Source organism: Oryzias latipes, chromosome 18 (assembly GCF_053564925.1).
Source record: "Oryzias latipes strain Hd-rR chromosome 18, Olatipes_Hd-rR_3.1".
Taxonomy (NCBI): Eukaryota; Metazoa; Chordata; class Actinopteri; order Beloniformes; family Adrianichthyidae; genus Oryzias; species Oryzias latipes.
The window spans coordinates 20,212,412-20,232,858 of NC_136254.1; the positions used below are offsets into that span (position 1 = coordinate 20,212,412).

The 20,447-nt window shown below is 42.8% G+C and overlaps 1 protein-coding gene across 1 annotated transcript in view; it reads left to right on the forward strand.

The window, feature by feature from the left end:
- The window catches only part of zgc:194930 (uncharacterized), a 36,622-nt gene extending 22,497 nt beyond the window's left edge, over nucleotides 1-14,125 (forward strand). The window contains exons 2-3 of the mRNA XM_004079892.5: nucleotides 7,311-7,364; nucleotides 12,579-14,125. Of these exons, the coding sequence (XP_004079940.1) occupies nucleotides 7,333-7,364; nucleotides 12,579-13,293 (747 nt within the window). The 5' untranslated portion in view covers nucleotides 7,311-7,332 and the 3' untranslated portion in view covers nucleotides 13,294-14,125. The remainder of the gene's footprint in view (nucleotides 1-7,310; nucleotides 7,365-12,578) is intronic.
- The last annotated feature ends 6,322 nt before the right edge of the window (nucleotides 14,126-20,447 follow it).

The following is a 20,447-nucleotide window of genomic DNA, read 5'->3' on the forward strand; positions in this document are numbered from 1 at the left end:
AACAACTTAGAAGAACCTTAACTGACCGTTCTGTGTCTGAGTTTAAACACACAGTTCAGCCAGTACTTAGTGATATTCTGAGAAAATACTCTGAGACCAGCTCCCATAGTATCAGTCCTAGTATAAATGACCACTTTGTTAATGATGCCTTACAAGCCCTCAGGAGTACACTCGATGTTGTTGCCCCCTTGAAACCTAAGTTCGTCAGACAAAACCGAGTAGCACCGTGGTTTAACGCTGAAACTCGTTCTCTTAAACGAGAAACCCGTAAGTTGGAAAGAGAATGGCGCCGCTCCGGTTCAGAGCAGTCTCTGGATATCTGGAAACATAGCCTATTAAATTATAAAAAAGCTCTGCGTAGAGCTAGAAGCCAGTACTATTCAACCTTAATATCAGAGAATGGAAACAATCCAAGATTTCTTTTTAGCACTATAGCTAAATTAACTCGCAGTCAGAGCTCAGTAGAACCACATGTTCCTGTTTCTCTCAGCTCTGATGATTTTCTTACATTTTTCGATAGTAAAATCTCAAATATTAGACATAAGTTAAATCAAGTTATTCCTATTATCAGCCCAGAACAGGCTGAAGCGGTAGAAATGGAGGCATCCATAGAAACCTCTGTAACATTGGACTGCTTCACTGCTGTGGATCAAGCGGAAATAACATCAATTATTACGTCCTCCAAATCCTCAACGTGTCTGTTAGACCCAATTCCCACTAGACTTTTTAAAGAAACTTTTCCCCTAATTAATGATCCCATATTAACAATGATAAATGCCTCTCTGGAAACGGGTTACGTGCCACAGTCTTTTAAATATGCAGTTGTTAAACCTCTTCTGAAAAAGCCCAGTTTGGATCCTAGCATCTTGGCCAACTATAGACCGATATCAAACCTGCCCTTTATTTCTAAAATCCTAGAAAGAGTTGTAGTTAAGCAGCTTTACTGCCACCTACAGGACAACAGCCACTTTGAAGACTTTCAGTCGGGGTTTAGACCTCACCACAGTACGGAAACTGCACTAGTTAGAGTCTCTAATGACTTGTTATTGGCCTCAGAAAAGGGACTACTTTCTATTCTGGTCCTGTTGGACCTCAGTGCTGCCTTTGACACTATCGACCACGGTATTTTACTCCATAGATTAGAGCAGGACATAGGGATCAGAGGATCTGCTCTCCAGTGGTTTAAATCCTATCTGTCTGATAGGTATCAGTTCGTTAATGTAAATGGCCATTCCTCTCAGTGCACTCGAGTCAACTATGGAGTCCCACAGGGCTCAGTCTTGGGACCGATCCTGTTTACGCTTTATATGTTACCCCTAGGAAACATAATCAGGAAACACAGCATTAATTTTCATTGTTATGCCGACGATACGCAGTTGTATTTATCCATGAAGCCTGACCAGAATGACCAGATAGAGAAACTGAACGCCTGCATCAGTGACATCAAGACCTGGATGACAATTAATTACCTCCTCTTGAACCCAGAAAAAACTGAGGTCATTATACTTGGTCCTAAAAACCTCAGAGATGCTCTGTCTGCTCAGATAGTCTCCCTGGATGGCATAAGTATAGCCCCTAATTCCACAGTTAGAAACCTTGGGGTTTTACTTGACCAGGATTTATCATTTAAGGCTCACATATCTCAGGCATGTAGAACTGCCTTTTTTCACCTGCGAAATATTGCTAAGATCAGAAATATACTTTCTAAGAGTGATGCTGAAAAACTCATCCATGCATTTGTTACGTCGAGGCTGGATTACTGTAACTCCTTGTTAGCAGCGTGTCCTAAGAGTTCCTTAAGAAGTCTCCAGCTTGTTCAGAACGCAGCTGCTAGATTGTTAGCTGGAACCAGCAGAAGAGATCACATCTCTCCTGTGTTAGTTTCGCTCCATTGGCTCCCAGTTGATTCTAGAATTAAGTTCAAGATCCTCCTGTTAACCTATAAGGCCTTACATGGAATGGCCCCGTCCTATATTAAGGACCTCATAGTCCCTTACCAACCAATCAGAACACTTCGCTCGCAAAATGCAGGACTGCTTGTGGTTCCTAGAATTAGTAAAAGTACGGTTGGAGGTAGAGCGTTTAGCCACCAAGCCCCTGTCTTATGGAATAAACTCCCAGCTCATGTAAGAGAGGCCGACTCAGTTTCTACATTCAAAGCTAGACTGAAAACATTCCTCTTTGGACAGGCTTATTGTCAGACTAGCTAGTATTCAGAGATTATTTAACTTAATGTTAGTTTGTTTAAATTAAACTTAATAATAACTATTTCTTTTAAAAGGCTGCTAGAAGTTGAAGCTGGGGTAACTATGGTGCACTGGGGTTCTGTCCTCTTTCCTTTTTTACTTCTACCCTTCCTCTCCTCTATTCTTGATCATAATTTATCATTTAGTTCTCCATGCCTCTGTTTGGTGCAGTGCGATTCATGTATTGTCCCTCTTTTCCTCTCCCCTCCTGGGGAGTGGGAGTGCTTCCAGACTCCAGTTGGCTCATCCGTGCTCCAGTTCCTGACCGTTTACCTCGCCTTTGCTCCTGCTCCTACACCTGGCTGTGGATCCTGCCTCTGGCTCATCTCTGGCTCGTCTCTGCTCTGTACCTGACCGAGTACCTCGTCTCTGCTCCTGCTCCTACACCTGGCTGTGGTTCCTGTCTCCGGCTCGACTCGCGCCTTTGACTGTCCCCACAACCACGGCTGGATGAAGCTCGTCTGCTGGACTTTTATATATGTAGTTGTAGATTTAGATAAGTTAATTCTTCTCTAAGATTTCTGGTAAATCGCCTGTCCGTCCTGGGGGAGGATCCCTCCTTCATGTGGGCACCCCTGAGGTTTCTTCGTTTTTTCCGGAATCCGGTTTTTTTGGGAGTTTTTCCTTACCGCGAAGGGGGGTCTAAGGGCAGGGATGCCAGTATAGCTTAGTCAGTTTGTTAGTTCATTTTAGTATTTTTCTATTGAACTCTTTGTATTCGTGATCCTTTTGATTTCATGTTTTACTTCGAAGCCCATCGAGACGACTGTTGTCGTGATTTTGGGCTATACAAATAAAATTGAATTAAAAAATTGAATTGAATCTGGTTATAAGCGTACAACTCCGCCTTATATATTCCATAATGAACCTGGAGTTTTGACTTGCGCCACTTTCGCTCGGCTCTGCGGCACTGTTGTTTCTGTGCCCTGACTAGATCATCATTCCTCCAGGGAGCTTTCTCTCTATGTTTTCTCAATTGAACTTTCATAGGGGCAATGGCATCCAGAACATTCAAGATGCTAGAAGTAACAGAATTCAGCATTTCATCAACATTGGCACCAGAGACGTTTTCAGGGTTTATCATTTCTACAAACTGTGCCCTAGTGCTCTCATTTATTTGTCTCCTTTGGACAACTGCAGGGCCAGGCGGTGGTTTGGGAGCAACAGACAGGTCAAAGAATACACAGAAATGATCAGAGAGGGCGACATCAACCACACTGACATTGTAAATAGTAACCCCCCTTGTGATGAGCAGGTCCAGAGTGTGCCCTCTGCTGTGGGTGGGGCAACTCACATGCTGAATTAGACTAAAGGTTTCAAGGACAGCATTGAGCTCTTTTGCATTTCTGTCATTGACATTATCAACATGAACATTAAAATCACCTGTAATGACTAGACCATCAAAGTCTGTGCACACAACTGAGAGCATTTCAGTGAAATCATCAATAAAACTTTGGCTGTGCTGAGGAGGTTTGTACATAACTATGCAGAGTAAGGGAGGAGTTTGTTTTAACTCAATCTTAAAGGACACATACTCAAATGATGAAAACACACCAAATGATAGTCTGCGGGTTGCAATATTATCTCTAAACAGTGCAGAAACGCCTCCACCCTTTTTATTTTCTCGTATTTCCGATTCATGTTTGTAGTTGGGGGGAGTTGATTCGACTAGAACTATGTTTCCTATGAAGTTGTTTTTACCCAACAAATATCACAACACACAAGATTTCAAAAACATTAGTTCCTGATAGTCTGGGATTTCTGGGAATTAACTCCCAGGATTTACTATCTGAACTTCAGCACATCTTCTGTGCATCTGGAACCTGAATGCTGGGATATATTCTTTAAAGTAAAGAAGAGGTTCTGCAGAAATAAAACAAAATCTGATTATTGTTTACTATTTGATGTGTTCAAATGATCGACTGGTATTGTGTGTCTTGACTATTCGGCCATTTCTGCTTGTGGTTTGTGCCAGTTTTAGTGGAATCTTCTGGTAATTGATGAGTTGATCGGCATTAACAAACAGCCATCGTACTGCAGTGACTTCTTCTGTTTGCATGTTTTTTTCTTTGGTCATGACTCTTTCTGGGACTATTTTTTCCTCCATCCTTTCTCCAAACCTGCTTAATTACTTGATTCCGTTGCTGGAGCCAAACCCAGCTACTGTCAGCTATTTCACGCGGAAAGTTAAATCAGAGTTGGAGAGTGTATATTTACTGTTAATTATTTGTATTTTAAGGGATTCAAACTCTATAAAGCTATTTAAAAATATGAAAGTTAAATCAGATCAAACTTTAACCAACTCTGTTTTGGTAGTGACGTATGGACGGCATCCCTTTTCGTTCACAGAAGTGCCAATCGTTTAAAAATTCCGAAATTAATAATTGCAGTTTGTGTCCAACCGGAATTCTATGACATAAAGTCTTTCATATAACAGAATAGAGCTGTGAAAGTAAAAGGCTGGAAACGGATTCTCACAGCGTAGACATTTTGCACCAATCCTCTTTCAACTATAGGTGGCGGACACGCGCTAGGAACCAGCAGATAAAGAAAAGAAGAAAGCCCCTCCCTGCTTGTCCATTGTGGACATCTTTGTTTAAACACGTGTTGAAAATCCTAGCACATAAGCGCATTCTTGACCATAGCATAAGGTAGTCTACTGATATGCAATATGGGCCAATATACAAAACGCAGAGTGCTGCATATCGACTTTACGTTATTAAAGTGCTGCATATCCGCACAACGCTGCTTTTCTCCACTTCAGTATCTACTGGAATTACGTTGATTACGTAAACGGTTAAAGAGTTCCGATAGTTGAAAGAATGTCAACAATGTCAACCACTTTGGTGTAGCTGCTGCTCTGCTACATAGTGATGTTTTTTTATTTTATTTTTTTATTTATTTTTTTCCAACTTGTCCAACAGCTGGGCAGACAGATGAGAGCTGAAGGCCTCTTGTCTTGGACATATTTTACTTTAACAACAGGGGTTATGAATCTTCTGACAAACCAGAGGTATGTCTGAACAAACCCCTTTTGTAATCAAGGCCAAACTTTATTCATTGTAATCATATTTGAAAATCTTTTGTGTTGGACCGGACGGAAAAGGAAAGGAGGGAGGAAGGGAGAGGGATATTAGGGGGGGGGGGGAGTAGGTAGGAAGGTGATTAGAGTGATTAGAGGGGGGGGGGGGTAAACCATGAAGCAGCATAAGACAACAAGTTTCAGGATAGTTATACTCATTACAGTGAGGTTCAGATGTAATACAAGTCAATAGGGGCAGGGCCTGTCCACACATGACACCAAGACCCCCGCCAAAGCAGCAATGGCAGCCAGAACCCCCAAACACCCGCACGGTAGCAGATAGAGAACAACCGCCCCCCCCGGGCGATCACATCCGCCACCCAGGCCAGGGCCCAACCCGGGGCCCCGACCCAGAAGAACCTCCACAGCCCCAGACGAGCACCTCATCACCACCCAGGAGTTCTAGGCATCCCCCCGCCCCAACCCCAGGTACGAGCCAGGACCCCCCAAAGGAGACCCACCCCGCGCTCCAGGCAGCCATCCACCAGGCCCACGGTTGGTCCAGGATAGAGCAAGGCAGGGCCAGCCCTCCCCGCCCAGGAGGAAGGCACCCAGGGGAAGAGGGGGTCCACAAGAGGTGTTGTAAACATGGCCCGTCCAGGCTCACCCACAGTTGAAAATTTGGCGAGGTCCAGTGCTCAGGGGCAAGGACCAGAACCCACATCACAGGGACTCGGACACCCCCAGGCTCAGATGTGATGTGATACCCACCTCTTGGCCTTGCCAGAGATCTCAGGGATCCCTCTCCAAGCATGGAGAGGGCCGCCGGGCCCAGGAAGCCAGCACCCAGGGGACACAGCCGCTGTTGCCAAGGGCTCAATACCCCCTACAAGAGATGGGGTAGGGGGCAGATGGTCCCTTAGCTCATTTTCAAAAAATGTATCTGCAGTGGAGATAAAATCTGTTTATTTGTGTTTTCTATTTAGTTCAAACTTTAGTTCAAATTTTAGACTATCAAGCAAATCAATAATATATCCCAGAATTGTAGTTTTTGTTGTTGGCAAAATCAACTGCGTTTTTCAATTGTAGAGTTTGTATACTTTTTATCTTAAAAGCAGAGCTGACTGTTTATCTTTCTCTAAATGAAATGACAAAGTATTCAATTTGGTATTTTTCTGGTTTTAGCAGTGTTAAGAATCTTTTGAGTCGAGAATATTAAAATGTTTGCACAATTTCTATTAAAATAGTTTGATTCCCTTGTCGTGAACATTTTTTTAGAAAATAACTTTTTTTTTCATCAAATGTCTGTTTTTTTTCCTATAAAGAGAAAGTTTTAAAGCAAAATGTAAAACCTTCCCAATTTCTAAGAGAAGAAAAGTCTTCTTGTCGTCTAATTTAGTTTCTTCACTCATGATCATTGTAGCCTTGTGGAAATGTCACCCAAACATCCAGTCTCCTTCCCCTTCGAAGGATTGAACCTGAGGGAAAATCTAGACTCACAGGGTCAAAGACGAGTGGTTTAGATGACAAAGTGTTTGGTTAGGAGACATAAATCCCTCCTTTCAATCCACAAGGAGATGCTGTGTCGTCTCCTGTCAATTCTTCTCCTTTACTTTCAGACAAAACCGTTTAAGTGTCGGGGATTAATTATTTATCCGGGCAATGAAATGCCAAAGCCTTGAAAAACACACCAACAGGAGTGAAAAGGTCATTCCTATCCTCCTCCTAGACTCGCACACAGCAGTGATGGATGGGAAAGCATCTTTTTCGGCGTTTCAGGTTGACACCGTTTTCATCCTCATGAACAGACACCGCCAAGACCCAACGTGTAAAAGAATGTCTACATTCCAAAAATGGAAAAAAAGCATTTACATTTCACCAACAACAGAAGCGTCGGATCAATAGGAGCCTGTGAGTTGGGGTGTCGCAATCACCTGTCACCTTTACCTGTTGAAAATGTCACCCTCTGAAAACGGTATGTGAGGCTTTTCTATGTTGGAGGATGATTAAAGTTTCATTGCTGTGCTCACGTGTCTCCACAGCTCCACCAACACCGCCGGCCAAATGGGGTGCCAATGCTGCCGGATGATAAAGAGGTCAGAAGTCACTTCCTCCTGTTTGTTTGTTATTTTTCTTTTCCTTTTTTGTATGTTTTAGTGGCGACACTAGTGTACCCCACGTCAAGAAGAGCTTGTTGATATGGTTCAGACGTGTTTCACCAAAACCAGCATTTGTCGGAGAGTGTTGTCAGAAGTTACGGCTCGTCCGTCCGGAAATGTGTATCCATGTGTCCTGGTCACCATGTCCATTGTCCACGTCCTGCAGACAGAAACACTGGTCCCTCTCAGAGGAGTTTGGGGATTTCCACACAACTACATTTTCCACAGTCAACAAAAGAATAGGAATGACAGATTCCAAAATAAAAGCCTGAAGTGGGTGGGTTGGTCATGTTTGCTGACGTTTACTCCGCCCATCAATGATGACCAAATGACCAAAATAGATGACTGGGAGGGAAAAAAGAAGAAAAGAGAGGTGGCTCCACCCACCTACAAATCAAAAAGACAAACCTGTAAAACTGCACAAATTGATCTCTAACAAAATCTAAATAGTTGATTTAAGAAAATAAAATCACAATTAGATTGACTAGACAAAACAACAATATTAACCAAATAATTGTTTTTAAAGCCCAGACTATTAATATGTTTTTTCCTAAGCTAGAATCTAACTTATTCCATTCAAATTGCTCCTTTATGCCCCCAGTGATCTTTTAAAGAACTGCAATGTTCCAAAATACTTCATTGCGATATTTGGTGCTTCTTGGTTGCCTCCCAATTTGGGAAAGGAAGGCGGGGCTTGGCTGAGTGACATAGTGAGCAAAGGTCACCGACTCTCTGCAGAGATGATCACCAAGGACCTCCAAATGTCATGTGACCTTCAGATTTGCAGCAGAATCGGTTTGCCAAAGCTTTAGAAGAATGATGGAGCTGCTTTCTAGAGACACGCCGTCTGTGGATTTCTTTCTGTCTTTTCACGTTTGGTGTGTGGTTGTTTTAGTTACAGCCAAAGATACTCTGGATGCAACGGGATACCAGACGGTTTTAGACAGGTGCAAAAGACTCGGTGGGAACAGTTTGGGACGACCCCTTTCTGTTCCGAGATCCTTGCACTGCATAGCCCAGGCAAGGTCCATAAAAACCTGGACAAACCAGTTTGACGTGAAACCACCTGACTGGCCTGCACAGACACCTGGCTAAAGGCCTTTGAGATGAATCAGTGAGAGAACTGAACCTAAACTTCTGATCCAACATCAGTCTGACCTCTGAAACGTGCAGTAAGGAAGGTCAAACTTTCCAATAAACACAGATGGGCTTTGTTTTCCTCTAAACTTAAAGTAGTAAGAACAGCCGAGCAGCTGCTGTTGTGGAGCTTTACGGGACCCTCATCTGCCCAACATCTAAATTTCTTGAGTGTCTCCACCTTAGCTGCAGTTTCACATCCCATCGGAGCTGTTATTGTTGCACACACTGCTGCTTTACGTGTCTGACCAGCTGAGTGTGCCCAGAAAAATCAAGGTTTGTCTCAAAAAAAGACGAAATCTGTGCTGTTTCAATTGTTTGAATCTATAGTTAACGTTTGGGGTGAAATAATGCGATTAAAAGAATCAATCCAGCTTTTCTTTTTATAGTCCATAAACCAAAATCTGAGTGAAGCATCTTAGGGAAACATCCTGATTTTTCATCCATAATTTTTTCCTGAATCAATTTAAATAAATTTGATTCTTTGAAAATCTTATAAAATATCAGCAAAGTGTTAAAAAGCCCCACAAACTTTTGCAGTTCTTTCGTTTTCAAAGTCATCAATCTGCATGGCAGTGAGACTAAAAAGAGTTCAAATGTTACCTAACCGGTCTCCATGAACTTGAATGTGCTGCTGGGAGCTGCATCCTCCTCCTCAGCGCCGCTCTGCAGTTCAGATGTCTGCTCGGACACATAGTGATTTCTTTTCTGGTCTGATGTGCAGTGAGAGGTCCATTTATAATGCCAGCCTCACATCGGCTTCCAGCACAAACCGGGAGTCAATATGCCAATAGCCATCACCATTGGTTACTGTATTTCTTCGCAGAAGTGTCTGCTCATTAAAAGCCCACAATGCATCGCTGTCGGGGCTCAGCGATGAGACGGAGCAGGGAAACCACATTCTGATGGCAGATTAATGAGGAGACTTGTGCAGGCCTGACTTGTAATTCCCCCCCCCCACCACCACCACCACCTTCACACTGTGTTTCTGCACCATTCCTTACTATGGAACCTCATGTGAATGCTGGTGGCACACATGCATACCTCCTTAATTGTCCGGAGGGTCACATTTCTGGGATTAGCAGGAGTTTAGGGGCATGGAAGGGGGGGGGGCTTACCAGGTCAACAGCAAGAACTCACCTGCTGGAAACCTTTTCAAAACACAGATGGGTTTTTTTTTGTTTTTTTGCTCCTGATTCACAACAATTTGAATAGAGAAATACTCAGAAATTCGATGTGGAGCTTAATTTCCTTAATAAATGTCCTCTATGGTGGAAAAATGCCACAAGAAGCTGTTAAAAACACACAGAAACATGATTTTTATTGGAGTGGGCCATTAAAAGCTCTGCTTAACGCCCTACCCTCAAGATGATCCTTGAAATCCATAAACAGTTTCTGTTTACCAACCAAACCACTTCTAATAAACAAGTACAGGTCAAAGGAGTGTGAACCGACAGGTCAACTGCCGGTTTAGCTTTTTCAAAACTTTTTCTGAATCTTCTTCATAATCATGGATCTCCACACTTTGTTGTTTTCTGTCTTGAATGTCTGCCGCTTTTTTAAAAGCGTGCTTCAAATTTCACCTTGACAGCAAGGACACGGGAGCTGAAGGAACAGAAAACATTCATTTACTCAGCTCTCCACAGGCTGTGAAGCAAAGGTGCATGTGTGTACATCTGCTGTAATCCATCAATTCTTTTTCAGATGTCGGTGTGTGTTTTTTTTTATTTGGTTCATGAGGGTTGGACAGCAAAGATGATGAGGAAAATGAGGCAGAAGTTGAAAAAAGCTAAAAGGAAGACGATGAAACCAAGAAAAGCAGAACAATGGCTGCAGGTCTTTGAGCTGGGGGTTCATGGTGATGCTGGAGGAGAGAAGGCTGCAGATTGATCTCCCAGAGAGCTGAGAAGTGGATAGACGCTCTACAGGGGTCACAAGGCTGGACATGTTGAGTGCAAAAACAGACGACGTGTACAGAAACCGGAGGAGGAAGCAGCAGGCGAAGACTGACATCTTCATACGTGTTTTTGCCACCTTCACCTGGATCGCAGCTGTAGAGATTCTTCCATTAGATCAGCAACAGGAAAGCATGAAGGCGATTTAGGACATTGTTAGACTTCAAGAATCTAAAAACTTGTTTCCACCTGTATGGTGGTTGCACGGTGGTGTAGTGGTTGGCGCTATCGCCTCACATTAGAAGGGCCTGGTTCGAATCCCAACTGAGTTCTTTCTGTGTGAAGTTTAGGTTTTGTGCAATCAAGTGATGGAGCCCAAAAACAGGAATAAAGCGGGTTTAGAAAATGTCACACGGTTTCAATCAAAGACAGTTTAAAGAGAGACTTTATGGTGGATGGAATTTTATTTATTTATTTATTTATTTATTTATTTATTTTTTTTGGGATGGAATTTTAAACTGTAAATATTATTTGGATTCTTGACGTCAAATCTTGCTAAGAACGCTTCAAAGTATTAAAAAAAAGGTCCATCAGGATTTATGTAAAAACAAAATATGATAAATATTTTTGTTTTAAACGATTATCGGAGACGGGGTTGAGTTCCTAATGTTACTATGGCATTCAATGAAAAAAAAAACCTTTAATGTCGCTTTTATTGAAATATTTACAAACAGAAGCAATTTCTACAAATCAACAACTTTCCTTCACAGAATCCTCGTTATCTGCAAAAAATATAAAAAAATTCTCTTGTAGTATGAAAAACAGGTTTTTCAAAATGTTAAACGCCAAACTTCGGCCCTGCTTGGACCGGTCCATGATAATATTGTCTAACATGAAACCGGTCCGTGAGACCCCTGATCTAAAGGTTTGCCTCTCAATGGCAGCTTTACGCTACGCTTTACGTAGCGTAAAGCGCTGTGCATGCCATTTACTTACACGTTGTTGTTTTGTTTTTGAATGACCCAAAATTCCAACAGGAAGTCAATCTTTCTCTATCTGTGAGTGAAATTGGAAGCACACAAAAAATGACTCACTACTACCTAACCCCCAAAGGACTATGTAGTTCAGGACTATCTACTGCTCTGGATTTTAACGCAATTCGGACACCATGCTCACTACATTTTTTTCAAATGATAGATTGTTCTAACACAATGCATTGTGGTTCGGGGCTGCTCAATATGAGGAAAACCTGCGATCTGCGAGATTAGTGATCAATATTGCGATAATGATATAACTTGCGATACATAAACATATCAAAAATATCAATTCCATTTCACTGCAACTGTTTAATTTGAATAAGAGTCGACATAACTTGGTCAAACGCATAAAGGGATTTATTTGATTAATTAAATAATTCAAGCTGCCATAAGATTGTTTAAGTACATTTACTGTAACCATTTATTGCAATTTTTGCCGTCTTTTACGATATGCGTATTATGAACACCTGGATACTGCGATAACAATATATTTGCAATTTATTGAGCAGGCCTAATTATGGTTTATATTCACCAGTTCTACCTTTTCTATTCTAATCTTTAGCAGGGACTTCTGAGAAATTTCCAGAGCTCTGGATTTTATAATTGTAGATTCGGACACCCCTGCAAAACGGTGAACACCCGCACACCAAGTAGTGAAAAGTGAAGGACTCTGATAAAGCCAGGACTCCTCCCTCTTTTTAGCACTTGTTTGATCTCAGTTATTTAACAAAGTTTATTCAAGGTCACTGCATTTGGTTTTCTTTTGAATTATTTTATCTAACCCCTTTAACACTGGAATAACATTTAAATAACATAGCCTAACTCTTCGACTGATAACCTAATCACTGCTAATCGGCTGATTCTGACGTGAAGAGAAATGGCCTTTCTTATCGTCTTTGCACCAATTCGCAACACATTTCTAACATAAAGTTTAGCGTATCGTGCAAGGGCCCATTTCTCTGCTTCAGAATTTGCTGGAACTACGCTAATTGTGTAGACGGTTACGGTAGTCGAAAGAATGTAAACACTGGAACAGGTTTCTGGTTGCAGCTCTATAACTGACCGTCCTGTCTCCCTTACAGCTACATCTACGACCCCTCTGTGGCGGTGGAGGAGCGGAAGGCCGACTCATCAGGCAACTCCCTCTACCAGTCCCACCACCAAACAGCAGGGGGCCTCAACAAGCAGAAGCAGGGCTTCCACAACCTGGGCTACAGCAGATCCAACGACAGCACGCTAAAACTGGAGTTTGACAACAACCAAGTCAACCACAGGCTGCACGCCGCCGGGAGCGCTGCCCCTGTGGAGGCGGGGCCGTACATCATTCAGCCCGAGGTGCGATGGGAAGACAGAGGGACGAGCCAGGTGCCAATTTACCCCAGCATCCAGGAGTATGAGCGGCAGAGGTGCTGCACCGAGACGCAAAGGAATGGGTGGGACTCCTCCATTAGCCCGCCGGGGAAGACGGGAGGCAGGAGCTCCTCGGTCGACGAGATAGACGAGGGCGTGGGGGGGACTCCGGAGTACACGGGCGACACAGGAGACGAAGGGAGCGTCTTGTCCGTGGACATCCACACCAGCACCACCAGTTTGTCCTCAGCCGGCACACGAGACGGCCTCACTCCGCCAAAGACTTCAGACGTTTCCACCGAGGAGAGCGGGATTTCAGTGACGAAAAGCGAGGATGAGGAGGAGGTCAAAGACGAGCTGGAGGAGGTGCAGAGCGTCACAGACTCCATGGTGGCAGAAGCCCTCGCTGCGTTGGAAGCAGCCACAGCTGGAGAGGACTCTGAGTAGCAGAAAAACCAGAACCAGACTCAAAGAGACTCAGGGAAACCAGAGAATATGAAGAAATGCTTTTTAGACAGATTTATTTTGGAACTATTTTTATAAATGTGAAGGAACATCATGTCTGCTTTCTTATGAAGGGCTCTTCAATTCCAAAGGCTTGAATAATGACTGAGGAGACACCAGTGTGAACTGAATACCCCCTGTGGCTGTTTCACACTGTGTACTTAACACTCCACAGTCCGGAAAACCACCAATGTGCTCACACTCGCCACAGAGGGGTTTATTCAAAAGGTTGGGGGTAAGACCTGCAGATGATATGTTACCTAAAAAGTGCAGACGATTGATAGGAAAGACGAAGAGACACTTCTCAACATTTCCTTCTTTCTGATTTTAAAATAAAGCTAAATAGAATCAGCCAACAAACATTTTTGTGGAAAAAACTGCTTTGTTAGTAGTTTCTTTGCAACATTGATTTTAGTTTAGGTTTTCATATGCGACCTTCATAACTGACCTTTTACCGCCAGAGCTTCACAAAGGTTAGCTCTCACTAAATGGTGTGGAGAGCTTCGTTTCTCATCTTATTTCTCCTCCTGTAGGTCAAGCCTTGTGTTTCCCGTCCGGTCAGTGACATTAGTTCAGTGCCTAGTAATGAACTAATTGAGGCCAGAAACAAATAATTATGAGAACGAGTGAAATAAATGATCTGTTAAATTAATGAAGTTCAGCCTTAGTTTCAGAGCCAGCGCCCTTTCCCGGGGGTTTGCTCGCCAAATCTTTTCCGCTCGTTGTATTTGTGTTGAGAACGTTAATACAAGTGCAATAAAGTTGTGTTCAATCATTTGTTCTCTTGCTGTGTTTTTCAAATGCTAGTGTCTTGAGAAGTGAGCCGGCTAGCAGTGAGCTAACTTGCTAGCTTATCAAAAGTAAACCCCGGTTTATGTTCAGCTCTGGCAGAAGCATATTACACAAGTCAAACATGTTTGAATTCTTTCATTTTTGTGTTGTTGTTTTTTGTGTTTTTTTTTATTATGAATTAGTTTGTTAGCATAAGCAGTAAAGTCAGTGTTTCTTAGCATAGACTACTAAAACAGTGAGCGTTAGCATAAAATGTTCAGTCAGACTGTGTTGGCATAGATGAAGTCGGCTTGTCTTAAATAGTCTCCTAAATTTGCATATGTTAGCATAGACTTCTGAATTGCCGTGTGTTAGCCTAGATTGCCTAGCCAGCATAGACTGCTGAGTCAGCATTTAAGCATAGACTGGTGAGTCAGCAAATGTTAGCTAGCATGGACTGCTGAGTCAGCATGTTAGCATGGACTGCTGACTCAGCGTGTGTTAGCATAGTCTGCTAAGTCAGCATAGTAACATGGTAATACTGGGCAGAGGTTCTTGAAGTAGAAGCTTCTCCCAGAGAACACATCTAGCTGATTGGTGCAGATTTAGTTGACTCGTCCATCTGGGTGGAGGCCTAACAGCATGCTAGTGATCACATTTCCCATGTTCCCAGAGGAGCACAGGTTCCAGGGTGAGGAAAGTTTGAGCATCATAGCATAGATTGCTGCTCCAAAGCTCTAATAGGGGATGGATGGATGGATGGATGGCACTGAAGCAACTTCCACTGTATTTGCAGAAGTTGACGACACGTTCAGAAAACCTCACATGTGGTTCTGGTGGGTCTGTGTGGGCTGACTGACTGGTTGAGTGGTTACCTCAGGGTTTGTCACTAGCAGAAATAGTAGTTATTTGTGTCTGCAAAAAAAGACCCATTAGAGATGGAGTAAATCTAGTCCACAAAGTAAACGTGAGGAAGGAACGAGGAAGCAAGTCCTTCTGGGGAAAAAAGGAGGTAGGGCAGTGAAAAGACGGACATGACATGAAACTAGGAAGGCAGGGCTATAAATACACACACAACTAATCTGAGTCAAAGACAGATGAAATTGGCGAGGAGATCATGGATGAAGATAAAAAAAACTCAAAACATAAATACTCAAATACGACAGGAATATTCCAGCCTCTGATTCGGCAGCACTAGTGGGACTTCAGGTCTCCGAACCTCAGCGTCGCAGGAGCCGTCGCCTCGCCTGGGACTGCAGCTAATGAACACCTCTGGGGTTTCTGCAGAGCTGTGCGTGTGCACCTCACCTGCTGACTTCTGACTTCTTCACAGCGTTGGAGGGAACATGTACAGCTGCTCTCTCCTCTGTCTCAGCTCCAGATGAAACGAGGAGACCGAAAATAGATCCTCCTTTTGACATCTTATGCCCCAACCCCTGGAGGCTGTTCTGTCTTTGAAAACCCTTTACGTCTCTTTGATCTACGTTTCCTGAATACGTGGATTCATATACTATTGACCCTTTTCGCCCCCCCCCCATTTACACAATAAAATCTCATAATTTGGGTTTCTCTGTGGTTAACACTCTCGCCTCACAGTGAGAAGGTTTGAATCCTGGCCGGGTTCTTTCTGTGTGGAGTTTGCATGTTCTTCTAGTGCATGCGTGGGTTTTCTCCGGCCTCCTCCCACAGTCCCAAAACATGCTCTGTAAGTTCATTGGTGTCTCTAAATTGGCCCCAGTGTGTGGCCCTCCAACAGACCCATGACTCTGATTCAGGGTGGACCCCGCCTTCACCCAGCAGGAGCTAGGATAGGCTCCAGTAACCCTGCGACCCCAAAAGGGATTCAGCCCAATACAAAACATACAGTAGTTGATGGACTTATCCAATCATCAAGATCGGTATTGTACCGATACCTGTGAAAATTACTGAATCGGGTTTCATTGGTGTTGTCCATCCAATCTAATATTTCTTTGAGTATTTAGAGTAAAAAAAATGTAAAAGCTTAAAATATTGTTGTTGTGTTTGTTTTTTTTACTTATACGGGCCTTTTTTTTATCTTTTAGGTGTATTATAATATTCATTGCTCTCTAAAAACAAACTCCAAAGCGTTTTTCTCTGTTCACATATTTCTGACCGGCTCTCTCTTGTGCTATCTTAGATGACCCCCCCCTTACATTGACGTGTTCTCCCTACCATGACAAAGGTGGATAAAGGTGGAAAGATTTCATGTAATCCATGGACACCAGTGAAGATCACAAATCATTGAAGAAAAAAGGTTCAGCGCACTGTCTAGTGGGTCTAGATGACCCCACCACCAATGTTAAAGTGCCTAGGATAGCACAAGGGTTAAGCGGGCGAAAGTTCAACTGGTTGAACTGGTACGTAGCGTAAAGCGCTGTGCATGCCATTTACTTACACGTTGTTGTTTTGTTTTTGAATGACCCAAAATTCCAACAGGAAGTCAATCTTTCTCTATCTGTGAGTGAAATTGGAAGCACACAATAAATGACTGAAAACGAGGAAGTAAAGGATTGTTGACTTTAGTTTTACCCCCCCCCCCCCCCCCCCGTCTTTATTGGCTCTGGGTCCATTTCATAAAAAGGTGGCAACAGCAGAGAGAATAGGAGGAAGTGAGCAGAGAACACCAACGGTTTGAACCCCATCGACGTTCCCGGCTGCGTTCCCGACGCTCAATAACCGCTCTACTTCCCCACACCTTCAGATAAAGACAAACGCAAAAACAAAAAAGCTCATTTGTGCAACAAGCTGCTGCAGATGGACTGGAGGAGCGGGAGCCCTTTGTGAGGCCGATTCCTTCATGTTGCTTTTATTGGCTCTATTAGGCAGCTCCTCGCAGACTCCCTGAGGTGTGCAGCCTCTCTTAATGTGTTTGTTTTTCTCTGGGCTCTGTTGAAGGTAATGATGTCACTCTTAATTGTGGCACACAAACACACTTCCTCGTCTCAGAGGATCAGGAGGAAGAGTCTGCGCACGAGAAAAGAAAATCAAAGCAGTTATTCAGCAGAATCATTTATTAAGACTGAACATGTTTCTTCTGGCCTGAAACTGAAATTACTTATTAACTAAATGGCTTGATGTGTGCTTTACTAAAAAACATTTCACAAAACTGCTATTTAGCTGTAAAAATAGCTACGAAGAGACGTATACGAATAAAAAATAAATCTAAAAATAGAACCGGAGCTGCTAATTTGGGAAGCACTGAGTACCGGTAGTTGTTTGGAGCATAACCAGCAAAATTTAGTAATCCAGATTAATATTCTAATTTCTAACAGTCAGGGCAAGTCATTGAACACTTGGACAGCACACAGGTATCAGGGTGGGTAAAAAAAAAAAAAGAGGAAAAGTCTGTATGACATGCCTGCGTCTCACCTTACTGACCCTTACCCGGAATTTACCCTGGTCCATCTGTGATGCATCCCCGTCTCCTGACCGTCATTTAGTTCACATTGTCTCCGTTGCGTCTCCGGTCCATTCCCCCTCCCCCTGGCTCTTGGAGGAATGGTTTGTCCTGCCACCACCGTGTTGGGTAGCTCGGCCCGCTCTCTTAGCTCATCTGAAGCTTAACCCTTGTGCTATCTTAGATGACCCCACCCTTACATTGACGTGTTCTCCCTACCATGACAAAGGTGGATAAAGGTGGAAAGATTTCATGTAATCCATGGACACCAGTGAAGATCACAAATCATTGAAGAAAAAAGGTTCAGAGCACTGTCTAGTGGGTCTAGATGACCCAACTCCCAATGTCAAAGTGCCTAGGATAGCACAAGGGTTAAGCAAGCAGGTCCCATGCCCTTTGCTTCCTCACTGAGTTCTTGGAAAATGCTTGTTTTGTGTCATAAATGATGGGACGTTTTTGAAACGTTTGCAGTTTGTGACGTACATTGACATCAGTGTATCTGCGGTGTTACCGTGCGTTATCGCGTGGGCACGTCTAAATGAAGTTTTTGTTAAGTTTTATTTTGAAATCTGCACTGGTTTCCTATTCCTGCTAAATTGATGCGTCAGCAGACAGGAAATAGAACTTCTGCGTAAAACCTACGTTGCGTTCCGGAGGGACGGTTGTGATCGACAGACATGACGGCGATGTATGGCGTTTCATCGCTGCCATAAAGTGAAAGGGCGTAAAGACAACTGAGCGGGCTCTTGCAGCTCAAGAGCCGCCTATTAGCCCCCCCTGCTCTGAAAAATAAAAGTCCCACCCCGCTGCCTCACCAAATGTAACCAGCAAATTTTGGACAATCAGATCAACCAGAAAGATTTCTGCCCCCAAGTGACAAAAACGGCCCCTTAACACTGAGGGTAAATCCTGGTGATGGCGCAAAGGGGAAATGGCAGCGCGGGATCACCGCTCAGTTAGGATTGCAGGCCTGCAGTTTTAAAATACGGGGTCGCTCGGTTAGAATTGCGCCTGCGCGGTTGTAAGGTTCCTCACTCAGTTCCTGAAGACGCCCGCTCAGTTGTCTTTACGCCCTTTCACTTTATGGCAGCTATGAAACGCCAGAGCGGTGTAAACATTCTGATCGATTCTATTCTATTTTTGTGTGCGTGTCAACACAACAGAGACGCACTGCTAACAGACCGGTGGAAATCAGCCTTAACTTGTGGTTTAAATTATGTTAACTATGACCTGTCACCCGCAGGATACCCATAGAAAATCTGTGCAGAAACATTTTCTACTCTACAGGTGGTCTACAATCTCACAATTCTCGTACAGGTTTATCCATTCTTCACCCCCCTGTTAGGGAGTTTTGGCTAAAGCCGAAGAGATTATTTGTCACTACTGGTAATTACAGTGAAAGCAACCATGAAACCAATGAAAACACCATGATGATCTCCTGTCTGAAGAGTGTTCTAGTAAAATTTAACTTTTTTCTTATATTTTACAATTTATTCTTGTAAAATAAATTTTTTCCTGTGAAATTACGACTTTTTCCACAGAATTCAGGACTTTATTTACGTAAAATTACGACTTTTTTCTTTTATTTCTATGATTTTATTCTCGTAAAATTACAAAATTTTTCTCTTATTTCTACGATATTTTCTCATAAAATTGCGAATTTTACTTATAATTTTACAACTTTATTTTTTTAAGATTGCAACATTTTTCTCAAAATTCGTAAATTTATGACTTTAATCATAATTTTACAGATTTTGCAACTTTATTCTTGCAAAATTATGATTTATTCTTTCAAAATTAATAAATTCATGACTTTAATTCACAACTTTATTCTCTTAAAATTGCGTATTTTAATATTTTTACGGTTTTATTCTCAGAAAATTGTTACTTTTTTACTATATTTGTACAAATTTATTGTCGTAAAATTACAACTATCATATTTTTACAGTTTTATTTTTGTATAGTAATTATATTCTTATATTTTCACGACTTTGATCTTTGATCTTATGACTTTTTTCTTGTAAAATGACAACTTTTTTTCTCAATATTCCTGTTTCAGCCTTTTTTTTTTTTCTAATACTCCATCGTGGCTCTGACTGTTCCTGTCCTCAAACATTTTCAGCTAGAATAAATCCATAGAGGATGCAGGTGAACATTAGCGGAATCCTTCACCTTTGAAACATCCCAGTAAACATCCACTCATCCTTTGCCTCACACCGACCCGGCGTCCTCTGGAAGTTTGCTAACGTTTCACTCGGATTAAACATTAAACCCTTTACCAGGAAAAGCAAGGAAAGCGATCCTTCGTAATGTTTTGATGTCTGCTCTTACCGAAGAGTTTCTGGTTAAAAGGAGTGAGGGTTATTTCTTTCTGTCTTTGTTTTCATCTAAAACGGTGAAGCTCATTTAGGGAAGGTCACCGCCAAAGGGCGTTCTCTGGGGAGGTCAGAGCTGGTGTTCAGCGGTGTTGAACATTGGTTGGACTTTCCCCTCTCGTCTCCCCCTCTGTTTAGAACAGGCGAGCGGGTCTGGATACTCATATTGGTGGAGACTCAATCGTCGAGATGACGCTCCTTTTGTGTCCCGTCCAGGTTCAGGCGAAGGCAAACACACAAGGACAGCAGGAGTCAATATTTGCTGTTGCCTTGCACGCTGCTGTCTCACACCCGCCGTTGTTTTTGACACATCCAACCGACCGACCAAGCGTCTTTCCGTCCTTTTCCCACCACATGTCCATGTCGCTGACACCACCTCCAGAGGTTTGCGTCCCCATCACGCTTCCCGTTAACCACAGAGGGGCGGTTGTTGGCGTGCCTTTAGGTTTTTTGTGTGGGTGTGAGCTGGACAAAGCCTCAGAAAGTCAAGAGTTAGAAAACAAACACAAATCAAGGATTGTTCTTTTCCAGAA